This window comes from Mastigoproctus giganteus, chromosome 10 (genome assembly GCF_048544385.1).
Source record: "Mastigoproctus giganteus isolate SK-2022 chromosome 10, ASM4854438v1, whole genome shotgun sequence".
NCBI lineage: Eukaryota > Metazoa > Arthropoda > Arachnida > Uropygi > Thelyphonidae > Mastigoproctus > Mastigoproctus giganteus.
This window is the reverse complement of record NC_143584.1, coordinates 220,774,657-220,787,654: the sequence shown is the minus strand read 5'-3', so window position 1 is coordinate 220,787,654 and position 12,998 is coordinate 220,774,657. Positions and strand designations below refer to the sequence as shown.

Here is a 12,998-nt window from a genome sequence, read left to right as displayed (position 1 = left end):
TAAATTCAAATTGAGGAAAGACAGATGTAGGATAGACGTGCGGAAATTTGCCTTTAGCCAGCAGGTGGTTGGTTGGTGGAAGAGACTTCCATCCCTTGTAGTGGAGGTTGATAGCCTAAATAAGTTAAGGCTCAACTGGACAGGTATTTTGAACGAACAGAGGGGTGAAGTAGGTTTTTTTTTTTTTTTTTGGCTGATGGTGCATAAGCTTGCTTTCTTGCATCAAATGCCTCTACTAATGCTTAATGCTAAAAACCAGTGATTCCATTGTTTTCCCCGGAACTCAAGTTAAACTATACAGGTCTATAGTTACTTGTGTCACCTTTTGAACCCCCTTTGTGAATTGTTGATACACTTGCACACATCAGGGGAGGAGTCAGTCCTGGAGGAGTCAGACTCAGGAGGACTAACTCCTGACCGAGTCCAAGACTCAGGTCAGGAGTTAGTCCTGAGTCTAAATGCTACACAACTAACTTGTGTAGCACTTACTCTGGTAGCACTTTGCTTTGATTGTTTTTTTGTTTTTTTTTATCACCATTCTTTGTAATTGTAGTAATAGTCGATGGAGGCATATTCATAGCCCCACACACATTAGGGCAGCTTTCACCAGCTTCCATCCTCCGAATAACCTCCGTCTTTTCTTCCAAGGTGATAGATCGATGTGCCTTTTTCATCTTTTCATTTGCAACTAGGATTCATTGAACTTCCTCTATGATTCATGGCATCTCTTTATTCTATTAAATTAAAAACTTTAATTATGTAATGCACTATATAGTGGATTAGCAAAAACTGCACATGGCTATCACTAATAGCACAATTAATAAAAACTGTTAGCGTAATAAATTTCCAACATGTGTAAATGGTGTAAACAACATCCATCAGAATGCTTCACTGCATGGACCTTTACCACTCACATCCATGGGTGGCTACTTTGAGGGTGGGATGTTTTCTCATCCCTGAATGGTTATCTTACAGATGTGCTAATCGCTGATTGGGCTAAGATTGTGGGTGGGTGAGTTTCTCATCTGTGATTGGCTCAGATTGTCCTTGATCATGTGTGCAGATCACGTGAACAGTGCATGATACATAGTACAGTATGATGCTAATAAATTTTGTTTGACGATCTTAAACTTTCAATTTATAAAAAAATTGCAAAAATAAATATTCATCACCTTGGGGTTAGTGACTGGTGCTATTGCAAATTGGACCAACACAAAATGAGGGCTACCTGTATTAAGTATATTTAGAACCCAGTTGGAATTTGTGCAATCTAGCACTGAAGTTATGAACTAAGAGGAATTACTTTTCAGGTCATTCAAACACTCAAATACTCGTCAGTTAGCCATCTCTGTCAGTGAATATATTGATTATAACATTTCATAATTATTTATCTATATTATTGATCTATATTTATTGATATTGTACATATTGTTGTGACCAAATAATATGTTATAATTTTAGTTTGACATAATTGCTTGAATTTTAAAATATGTTTGTGAGATAGATGAATTGGTTTTTATAGGCAATGTCAAGATTTATTAAGTCAAGCACAGTATCATGTTGCCCGGGCACGTAGACTTGATGAAGAAGAAAAAGAATTTAGACGCAAACAAGAAGAAGAGCGAGAAGCACTTCGTCAGAAATTGATGGAAGAACAGGTAATATTACAAATTGAAACTGGGTGATTCCATGTCAAGTATAGTATGTCATGTTTAGTATGCTTTAGGCACTAGCACCTTTTTTGTAGAGGTCACTTGTGTTATGCGGAGCAAATCAAAAAAACTTTCAAAAAGTTTTAAGTGTTACTGTTGCACAACATTGAAAGGTACTGCTCTGAAACTTGGTATACCTAGTTACCTTTTGGCAGAGAATACAAAACTTTTGGCGTCCAGGCTCAAAAACCTTCACATTTTTTACAATGCAGTCTAAAACTGTCACCAAAAATTTGTTGCAACAAATTTAAGCAAGCCTTTTGAAAGACATAACTTTGAAATAAAAACCTTTGGTACCTTCTTCTTTGGACATTCCATTAAATATCTGCATGACTTCAGCCTAACTAAATATGAGCTCTTATACTTGTTTGCTGGCTGAGATATTTTCCTTCAAAGATAAACTCAAAATTTCCCCTCATTCATTTTACTATTCCTCTCAGAGCTTTGAACACCTCCATCAAATCTCCTCTAAGGTGCCTAGTTTTAAAGTTCTGCAACCCACATATTCAAGTCTTTCCTCGTATGAACGCCCTTTGACCTATCTTTAGGGGCAAATATTTTAATGTAGGACACCTTCAATTCTCTCTCTCGTTTTTGCCACCATTGGAAAGAGCAGGTTTTAAGCAACAAGAATCATGGTTTTTCAGTTTTGTCTTGCTGCTTAAGGCTAAATAATGGCCTTAAACATTTTATATTTTCCACATAATATTTGCATACTTATTTGATGGTGAAGTTTCACATCTCAATAAGGACAGAATTATTGCATTTACAATAGTGAAATTTTCTTCAATTACTCTGCCCTTTGGTTTAAGGAGAAAGGATATATTGCCAACACACAAAAAAATCTGTATTTTTTACAATGGGGGTCCAAATGGCAAGAAAACAAATTGCATGGGTTTCTTTAGTGCAAGTTCCCAAGCCTGAAAAGTGGTCTTTATTCAGGATTCCAAGCAAAAAGATGTTCTATTGGTTTCTAATCTTGAAAGAAGTTATAATTGCAACAAAATTTATTTAAAACACAATACAATTTGAAATACATAAGCAAGTGAGTGTGAAGATATTGAATCACTGCTTCGTAATGGACTGCAATTTTTCATTGATGGTTGATATTACTATTTCAGGCAAGCTATATTGTTGTCCCATTGTTGTTGTTTTTGGAGCTGGAAGATCAATATTTGAAACGACTATGCCTTCGTAATTGGCATGCTGGTGCTCCTGATCTAAAACTGGACATTGAGATGTCCTCTGGTGTTGAAACAAGTGCACAAACTATCCAAAGGCGGCTTTTGGAATGTGGTCTGCATGCCTATCAGGCCAAGTAGAAGCCTTTGTTGACCCAACAAATCAGGAAGAAGCAACTTTCTTGGGCTAAAACGCATGTTTCATGGACAAAAAAAAAAACTATGGGACTCTGTCATATTTTCTGACAAATCGAAATTCAACCTGCACAACTCAGATGTGAAGCGATATGTCAGGAAATGAAAATCAGAGGCATACCATCCTGATTGCATAACACCAACTGTAATGTTCCCCACCGGTCAAATGGTCTGGGTATCCATAACAAGCAAAGGGTGGGGCGAATTAAGTTTATTAATGGAACGGTGAATGCAGAAACCTACACTGCTATCTTGGAGAAGTGCCTGAAACCTGTTATTAGGGATCACCACCATTTATACTTGCGTATACACCAATGCTGGGAGTTTGGTAAATAAATTTGATGAATTTGAGGTGTTGGGTCAAAACATCAAAGGCCGATATTGTTGGGATATCAGAGACATGGTGTCACACAAATATAAGGAATGCAGAAATGGAATTTGGGGAGTACAATATGTACAGGAAGGATAGACAGGATAGGAAGGGAGGAGAGGTTATGCTGTTAGTTAAGAAACAAAATCCATCGAAGTACAGCCAGTCGACATGGCTGGACAGTGCAGTGTCAAGTCAGTTTGGTGTGACATAAGCACTGGGAAATCAAAATTGAGAGTAGGAGTGTGTTATAGGCCTAATGATTCTGATGAGTGTAATAAACAACTGTACAGGAAAATAGAGTGGGCTGGTAAATCAGAGTCTTATAATGGGGATTTTAATTTCCCAGGTATTGACTGGAATTTGTGGGTTGGTCACACACACTAGGAAAGCTTTTGTGGATTTATTGGATGATTGTTTTCTACAGCAGCAGCATGTTCAGGTGGCAGCTAGAGGGAGTAATACTCTTAATCTGATTATCAGTAGTGATTCTTCATGCATTAAGAATCTGCAGATAAAGAAACCACTAGGTGGGAGTGGTCACAGTGTGCTGAAGTGGGATTTACTCAAAGATGTAACTACCATCAGGGTTAAAGGGAAGGGTTTTTGCTTTTGTAAAGGCAACTATGCAGGTCTGAGACAGTATTTAAATTCTAAACGGTGGGACCAACTGATGATGTTACCGACAGCAAATTCAAAAGGGGAAACATTCAAAGAATTAATCTTGGGAGCCACTAGGCTTTTCGTACCAACTAAGAAAATTGTTCAAGGTTTAGGCCTAAATGGATGTCAGATGAACTAATGAGACGTGGGAGAAGAAAAATGCATGGGATACATATAAATAATGGGTGACAGGGAAGCCTGATAGATATGAGCTTGTCTGTAACCAAGTCACAAAAGAGGCAACAGTGCAGATTTGAACCCTATTGAAAATTGCTGATATATAATGTTGTCTAAAAGGAAGTTAGGCAGGCAAGGCCGATTACAAGAAGTCTTTGGCAAAGGATGCAAAGAAAAACAGCAAAGAGTTCTTTACTTATGTAAACTCTAGAAGGAAGGGGATGAATCAGATTGGTCCACTGGATATCGATGGTTCAACTGTTGATGATCCTGCTCAGGTAGCTAACAAACTAAATGAGTATTTTGCATCTAAATTCACATGAGGAGTTATTCAGCGAGGGGAATACCAGAGGTGAATTAAACTCTTACAGTGAGCTAGATGATTTTGTAATAACTGAGAGCAAATTGGAGGAGAAATTTTGAAGATAAACATAAGAAAAGCACCTGGGGGTGGATGGGATCTATCCAATTATATTAAAGGAGGCAGAAAAGGAAGTAAGCAAACCCTTAGCCATAATTATGAGGGTACTTGGACTCAGGGGCAGTGTTGCCATTTTAGCGGTTTTCCCGCTAGATTTAGCGGAATTGCTTCAGGTTTAGCGGATAAAAATATGAAATAGCGGATAGCGGATTTTTTAGCGGGAAGAGTATAAATGTTTAGCATTTTATGTATTTTGGCAATGTAACATTTATATTAAGAAATATTAAATTAATTGTTCAATTAATTATTTAATTAACAATAAAAATAATTCATAATTGAAATAGTAGGGATATCATATTTCATAGTTTTTTTTTTTATAAAGCGAAGAATCGGTTTTATATTATTCTGGATTTCCCTGAGGAGAACCCCAACAATTTTACGTAGTTACGCTCGCGGTCAAACGACCTGATCATTGGGTCATGGCTTTAAATTGTTGAATCAAATCTAAAAATGTGGAAAAAATTCTAATGACGCCTTTTTTTGAAACAGCGAAGGAATGGCATTGGATAATTTTTCTTCGTCGTATTTGTTTGGCTTCCAAGAAATGCGATCCGAATTACCGACATCTCTTTCAACGTTTCTAATAACCACAGAGCAATAAGTAATAAGAGTAATAAGTAATAATTATTTCTAATAACCACAGTGTAATAATATCTTAGTATAGTTAGTCCTCGTATAACACGATAGTTGTATTCCTAGAAACCCTCGTGCAATGCAAAATCGTGCGTTTAGTAAATCCACCAGCCGACAAAATCAATTCAAATATTTATACAGTGCCATAAACGATGGTGCAGATCCGAAAAAGATAGTGCATTCGTGTCAAACAAGGTGGTTATCCATTGAAGTTGCTATAACAAGAATTTTAGAACAGTATATTGAATTAAAAGCCCATTTTGAAATAACTCGTTTGACTGACAAATGTTATACTGCAGAACTTCTTTATTCAATGTTCAAAGATGAAAGTAATTTAGCGTATCTTTTATTTTAAAACCTATCTTATCTGAAGTACAAAGAGTAAACAAATCTTTTGAATCAAATACTGCCGATCCTACATTATTACTACATGATTTAAACATGCTATTGTCGATGATTGCCAATAAAATGTTTTTACCAAATACACATATTGAAAGGATAGAAGAGGACATTAATAATTATTTAGACCCTAAGCCATATTTAGGTTACCAATTTGAAAGAAAAATAAATGAATTAATAATGAATAAACTTATCACAACAACAACAGATGAAATGGCAATAACAGAGAGAGATGCCGTAATTTCTTGATTGATTTGTATCCACAATTAAAACAACGCCTTCCGGGCAACATAAAAGAATTAAAAAAAATGTCTCAGTTAACAATATATTAAAGCAACAAAACGAACCACTGATAAATTTATTACAAAATTTAAAATTGTCTGAAGTAGAAATTGAAAAAATTGAGCAACAGTATATAAACATTACTCTCGTTAAATGGGAAAACATCTACAATACAATGAAGTTTTGGTCAGAAGTTTCGAAATATCGAGATGCAAGCGGTAAAAATCCATTTAAAGAAATTAGCGAATTTGCATTGGGTATTTTAATTTTGCCATTATCCAATGCAGATGTGGAAAGAATATTCAGCAACTTAAATCTAGTAAAAAACAAAACACGCAACAGAATGAGTGTTGGCACGGTTAATGCAATCTTATTAGTACGATACGGGCTCAAAAGAGTTGAAAAGTGTTGTAAAAATTATGTTTTACCTGAAGAAGTGCTTCGCAAAATAGGTACACAAGAAGCATATGATGAGGAGGTATTGAATTTCGAAATTAATTTAGATTTTTAGATATTGATTTTATATTAAAAACAGAAAAATAAATAACTATTTATATATACTATTTGTTTGTTTGTTTTATTCACTACAAAGTACAAACAAATGAAAATTTAAAAAATTTGGCGGGTCAAGTGCTAAAAATAGCGGATTTTGAGTATGCGGCTAGCGGGAAATATTATTAAGAGTTGGCAACACTGCTCAGGGGAGGTACCCATGGACTGGGGATGTCCAAATGTGATCCCAATTCACAAAGGAAGATCAATGGGCGACACAAGTAATGACAGATCTGTTTGTTTAACTTCTGTTCCAGGTAAATTAATGAAGGCACTGGTTAAAGAAGCACTGCAGGATCATCTAGACAAGACTTCAGTTATAGTTCGAACACAGCATGGTTTTGTTAAGAAGTCTTGTCTGACCAATTTGATTAGATACTATGATGTGATCACAAAGGAACTGAATGCAGGGAATAACTTTGATATCATATATTTGGATTCTAGAAAGGGGTTTGATACTGTTGCACATGGAACTTCTGCACAAATTGGAGCAGTGTGGCTTTGGAGACAAATTGCTGCTATGGATAAAGGGATGGTTGAGTGGGAGAAGTCAGAGAGTGGTAATCAATGGATACTGCTCTTCATGGACTAATGTTATTAGTGGAGTCCCCCAGGGTTCAGTGTTGGGTCCATTGTTGTTTTCCGTATTTATTAATGATATTGATGATGGTATATCAGGCTTAATGACCTGTTTGCAGATGATACGAAGGTTGGCAGGGTTGTTAAGAACACTAATGACAGTATGCTGCTGCAACAGGATCTAGAAAATTTGAGCAGATGGGCTGAGAGGCGGCAACTGAAATTTAGCATTGACAAATGTAAAGTACTGCATATGGGAAGCAGTAACCCCGGAGTAATGTATCAATTCTGCGGGACTACACTGACAGTGGTAAAGAATAAAAAGGACCTGGGAGTAATTGTGCAGGCAGGTGTGAAGTTTACTGAGCAGTGCAGATGGTCAAGAGTAGCTCATGGTATCTTGTCAATGATATACAGGAATTTTTGTAGTAGGGATAAGGAGGTGATTATCCCATTGTATAAGGCAATGGTCAGACCACACCTTGAGTACTGTATACAGGTCTGGAGGCCTCATTTTAAGAAGGATGAAGAGCTGCTGGAGCAAGTGCAGAGAAGGGCAACAAGATTAGTGAATGGAAAAAAGGTTTGCTGTTACAAAGAAAGGCTTAGGTTCTGCAAATTGCTGCTTCTGGAGACTAGGCACCTGCAAGATGATCTGATTGAGGTGTATAAAGCCTTGAATGGTTTGAGCATGTGCAATGCTGATGGGATTCTTCCTCTTGGTCAGAATAATCACCTGAGAGGGCATAAATTCAAATTGATGTGTTGTTGATTGGTGGAACAAACTTCCATCTGTCGTTGTAGAAGTTGATAGCTTAAATAGATTCAAGGCAGAACTAGACAAACATTTGGAGTGAATGGATGGGTGAAATTAGATTTGGGTTTTTTTTGACTGATGCTATATAAGCTTGCTTTCTTGCATCATGTGTCTTTACTAATGCTAATACCACACAGACGTCCAAAACTGCATTTTTCAACAGGACTCAGCACCTTGCACAGTAAAATTGGTAAGTTTTATGCTATTTAGATTTAATGATGAGATTGTCTTCTTGTCTCACAAGGCTTAAAACATACTTACACCAATGTTTTCCCTCGTATTTTCCCCTTAAGGTGCAGTCAGCTCAGAAATGCTGGTATTACAGTGTTGTACTAGCCAGGCAACAGTGCAGATTTGAACCCTATTTTAAATTGCTGGTATATAGTGTTGTCTAAAATTGCTCAGAAAAGCCAATAAGTAAGATTCAGCTGCAGGACAGCGTTGTAAGGGTACATTACCACGAAATTTGGCAACCATATATATAGAAGTTGATTAACTCTATGCCAGATCATTGCGAGGCTGTAATTGCAGTTTGGAGGAACAACAAAATATTGAGGATTATTTTGCTGAGTTACAGTACATAATACTATTATGTTAACTTGTAATTTCAGTTTGCACATGTAAAAGCAATAAAATGTATGTTTGGTTGTCCTGATTGCCATTTGCATGATTTCTCATATTTCCATCAATTATGCATTTGATGAATTATGCAAAGAGTAATTTTGGGAAGATATTTATGGCAATTAGGTATATCAAGTGGAGTCTTTTTATTGGATTTCATTCACAGAGATATATATCCCATCTAACAAATGCATTTTGAACATTTCTGTAGCCCACAATGCAGCACAAAACATTATTTGCAAAATTGATAAGTGATGCAGCTTTTTTGTCCGCCACTGTACATTATACTGGTTGAATGGAACCAGTATTACATTGAATAAAAATTGTTGTGTTGATGTTTACAAATGATTGGCTAACAGTTCTGAAAAATATTTAGCAAGCATGTTTAGTGAATTTTTTACCTCATTGTAATGCTTTGTATATGAATTTTAAAAACCCAAAAACTGAGTAATCCAGAACTTATTTAGCATTGAAATGCTAAATTTGACAATTCCTTGTTAACAAATACATGGAGAATGATTATATTATACTTGTTCCTAGTAGAGCCATTGAAAGATTGCTGTAATGTGTAACAGAAGGAACTGGAAAGTTGCTAGAGAGGCCTTAATCCTGCAGTGGATTGAAAATTGCTGATGATGATGATGACGTTGTACTGTCAAACTTCCATCTGTTTTCAGTTTGATGATATAACAGATCATGTTTGAGTATTGAATGAATCAGCATGATCATTTTACCTCAACAACTAAAATGGTATACCAGTGGAGCCTGCAATTAAAATATATATATATATATATATATACAGTAAGCACCGGTTATAGTGCAGATTTCAAATTGAATTTTAATTCTAATAAGCGAAAATTGACAAATATTATCCAGAGGTTGTAAAAATAAAAATATAAAGCACAAATTTACACTTTATTACCAAAGGTTTATTACCAATTAAATGATATGTAAAAATTGGAAGAATATTCAGATTTTTACATTCTGAACAAAATAAAGATAAATTTATCCACAGGTTAGCAAAATAAAAATAAATTTATACTTATGTACATATTTTAAGTAATATACATATTAATTAAACATAACAAAATCTATTTATAGATTTTTAAATATTGTATAAAAGTCTATATTCACAATCACTTGCACCAATTTCTTCCAACGCTCTCCTCAGGACGGCTATAGCTTCACAAGTTTGCCTTTTTGTAACTGGAATTCATTCAGGTTCATATTCATTTTCCTCCTCCTCCTTGGCGAAATTATCAGTAACAGACTAGGCAATTTCTTCATCTGTTAAATCTGTAGTAACTTGTAGATCACCATCTATGTCCACCTAATCATTAAACTCCTGTTCACCCATGTCTTCGGGCTTTTAAACGTGATCAGTATCATGACTTAGTTGTCCAGCATGAATAATTAATCCACATTTTTTGAAACAGTTGCTAATGCAGGTTTTGGAAACTTCTTTCCAGGCACTCATTGTCATATTGTTGTTGTTGTTATTTGGTTTTTAGGAGCATTAGAAACTAAGGCCATATTGCTCCAGGGATATGCGGTGGTCATTCCTTGACCTTTCCGCATCCTCCGTATTTGGTGGTCACAGGCTCGAACCCCAGTCTAATCAAGAAGCGTGTGCTACACACTGCTGCTTCTGCCCACCTGTCTACAGAGGCGCCTCATTGTCATATGAAGTGCATCTAGAACAGTTATCTGCTTTGCGATATCGATGGCATTCCCAAACCTTCATCTATTGACTGGACGATTCTTCGTCTCATATCCGATCTATAAAAGGTCTTAAAGGTTTTTATTATTCCCTGGTCGAGAGGTTGAATCAGTGATATGGTATTTGAATGTAGAAAAGCTAATTCAATATTTTTGAAAGTCAACTTTGGATGAACTGGGCAGTTGTCCAAAACCAATGCAATGTTTTTGTTTTTCTTATCCAATTTCAAATCCCATTTATGAAGATAATCTTCAAATAAAGAAGCTGTCATCCAAGCATTGGTATTAATACCAATTATTATTAATATCAATGCTTTGATATTAATACCAATTATTGGTATTGATATCAAATTTGCAATTTTTTTTATATTACAGAAAATTATATCTAAATTTTTATACAAAATTATTTTATAAGACTAAATTTTAACTTTTTCAGAAACGGGTTGAAGAACTGCGCTTCCGTCAAGAACAAGAATTGATTCAGAAAAGACAAGAATTCGTTGAAAAAAGTAAAACTAAGCTTGTATTCTCTGACCTTCCTGAAGAAAAGTCACATAAAAAAGGCAGGGTAAGTAAGCAAGCAAGTCATTAACATTTGGGGTACAGCATATTTTGTTAATAAATTGAGGATTATTTGTAATATATACCTTTCCTGCTAGTAGGTTTTTAACTGCCATGAGCAAAAAAGATGTCCCTTAACGGCATATTACTTAGAGAAATACTACTTTTCAATAAATAATATCACCAAAAGGCCTATATAAAAGTACCCTATTATTTATTTAAAATGTGACATGTAAATACTCTGATATTTATTTAGAATATGAAATACTGATTAACTACCTGTTTTCATTACAAGAGTTACTAGTCTCTTGTCAGGTAGCAGATGATCTCAGTGAACTCATTTGCAAGATTGATATATCTTTAATATATCCAACTAAACTAATATATGCTGTCCAGTCAAAATATTATAACCACCCCTGTGTTTTCGCACTCTGCCATTCCTTCCCGTCTGATGGCACATGTGGTGAGAACTAGTAAATGTGATACAGCAGGTTCGTGGCATGCAGTCCATACAAAGTACTTGATCAACGTGGGCTCTTGCCCACGTCAATCAAGGACATGGACTTAAAAAAAAAAAAGGATGATTGTTGGTACTCATTGAAGGGTGACAGTATTATGGAAACTGCATTTCTTGTGGACTGTGCATGGATTTCTGTAGTTAACTTGTACCGTGAGTGGATGGATAGTGGACAGAGCAGCAGTCACTGAGCCAATGGCAGGCACCCATGCCTTGTCAGTCATTGTAGTGAACTTTGGCATTGTGTAAGCTTGTGTAAGCCAGTAAATGGAAAACAGTGGACCAGCTGACCGTAGACTTTAACCAGTGGATGAACAGTGGTGTTTCCAAGGCCACGATTCAACAAACCCTCCATTTGGGCTACTGGAGTAAGTGCTGTCAAAGTACCTTGCTTCTGGCCACCCATTTTCAACGATTTCTAAAGTTTGCATCTGAATAGCATCTTTAGGCCGTTTATGATTGGGAAAAAGTTGCCTTTTCTGATGTGTCACATTTACTGCTGTGGTAGATGGAGGGTATGCTGAAAACTGCAGAGAAGAATCACTCTGAAGTCCTCATCCAACAGAAACGGGCAGGTTGTGGTATTGTTTTGGGTATGGGGGGGATGCTTTCCTGGGAATCTCTTGCAGCCTTCATACCCTGAGACTACACTCTGAATGCTAAAAGTGACCTATCCGTTGCGATTGATCAGGTATGCCCCTTCACAACGACAGTCTTCCCAGATGGCATAGGTGTGTTCCAGAAGGATAATGCACCTTGTCACATTGCTGGTACTGTTCGAAAGTGGCTTGGCGAACATGAAATTGGTTTCCAGGTGCTACCGTGTCTGCCAAATTTGCCAGATGTGAATCCCATAATACATCTCTGGGATTACATGAATCAAGAGATCTGGCATTTGGATTCTCCACCACGAACTGTTGCATGTATGGGATGCAATACTGGCAACTTGGCACAGCATAACTCCTGCAAAGTTCAGAGGCCTTGTAAAGTCAATTTCTCACCATGTGGCAGCAGTACTGGCAGTCATAATGTTTTGGACAGCGTACTTTACAATAATGAGTTGAAATGTAATGAATAGAAATAATGTAATTTATTAGAGGGAAAATGTATATGCAATGTCTATAAATCAGGAAAATCATTTTTAATACTAATATTAAAAATTAGGCTTCGGCATAAGCAGAATGAAAAAGGCTTTGCAATGAACATCAATAAAACTCTTTTCCAACCAGACTAATGCATTGTAAAATTATGAATTAAAATATATTTGCACACACACAGTCGGAAACATAAAACTTCCTGCTATCCTTCTGAGTAATGATTGTTCAAAAATTAGGTATTTTACAAGCCTGGGTTAAAATTAAAGCAACTGGGAGTGGTAATGACATAAAGTGATTCCAACATCGCTAGTAATTTTGTTGATAGACACAATTGATCTTATAAATTTCATTAGGGTCAAGTGTATATCCCATATTACAGATATGCTCAGCCAAAGGGGGATCCTGAACAACCTCCTGATTAGTTGTCAAAAGTTTGTCAATG

General features: G+C 36.1%; 1 protein-coding gene across 1 annotated transcript in view; it reads left to right on the top strand.

Annotated features, from left to right (window-relative positions):
• LOC150079949 (RNA polymerase-associated protein CTR9 homolog) overlaps positions 1 to 12,998 on the top strand; it is a 243,782-nt gene that overhangs the window by 172,610 nt on the left and 58,174 nt on the right. The window contains exons 17-18 of the mRNA XM_090383623.1: positions 1,523 to 1,658; positions 10,818 to 10,949. Of these exons, the coding sequence (XP_090239749.1) occupies positions 1,523 to 1,658; positions 10,818 to 10,949 (268 nt within the window). The remainder of the gene's footprint in view (positions 1 to 1,522; positions 1,659 to 10,817; positions 10,950 to 12,998) is intronic.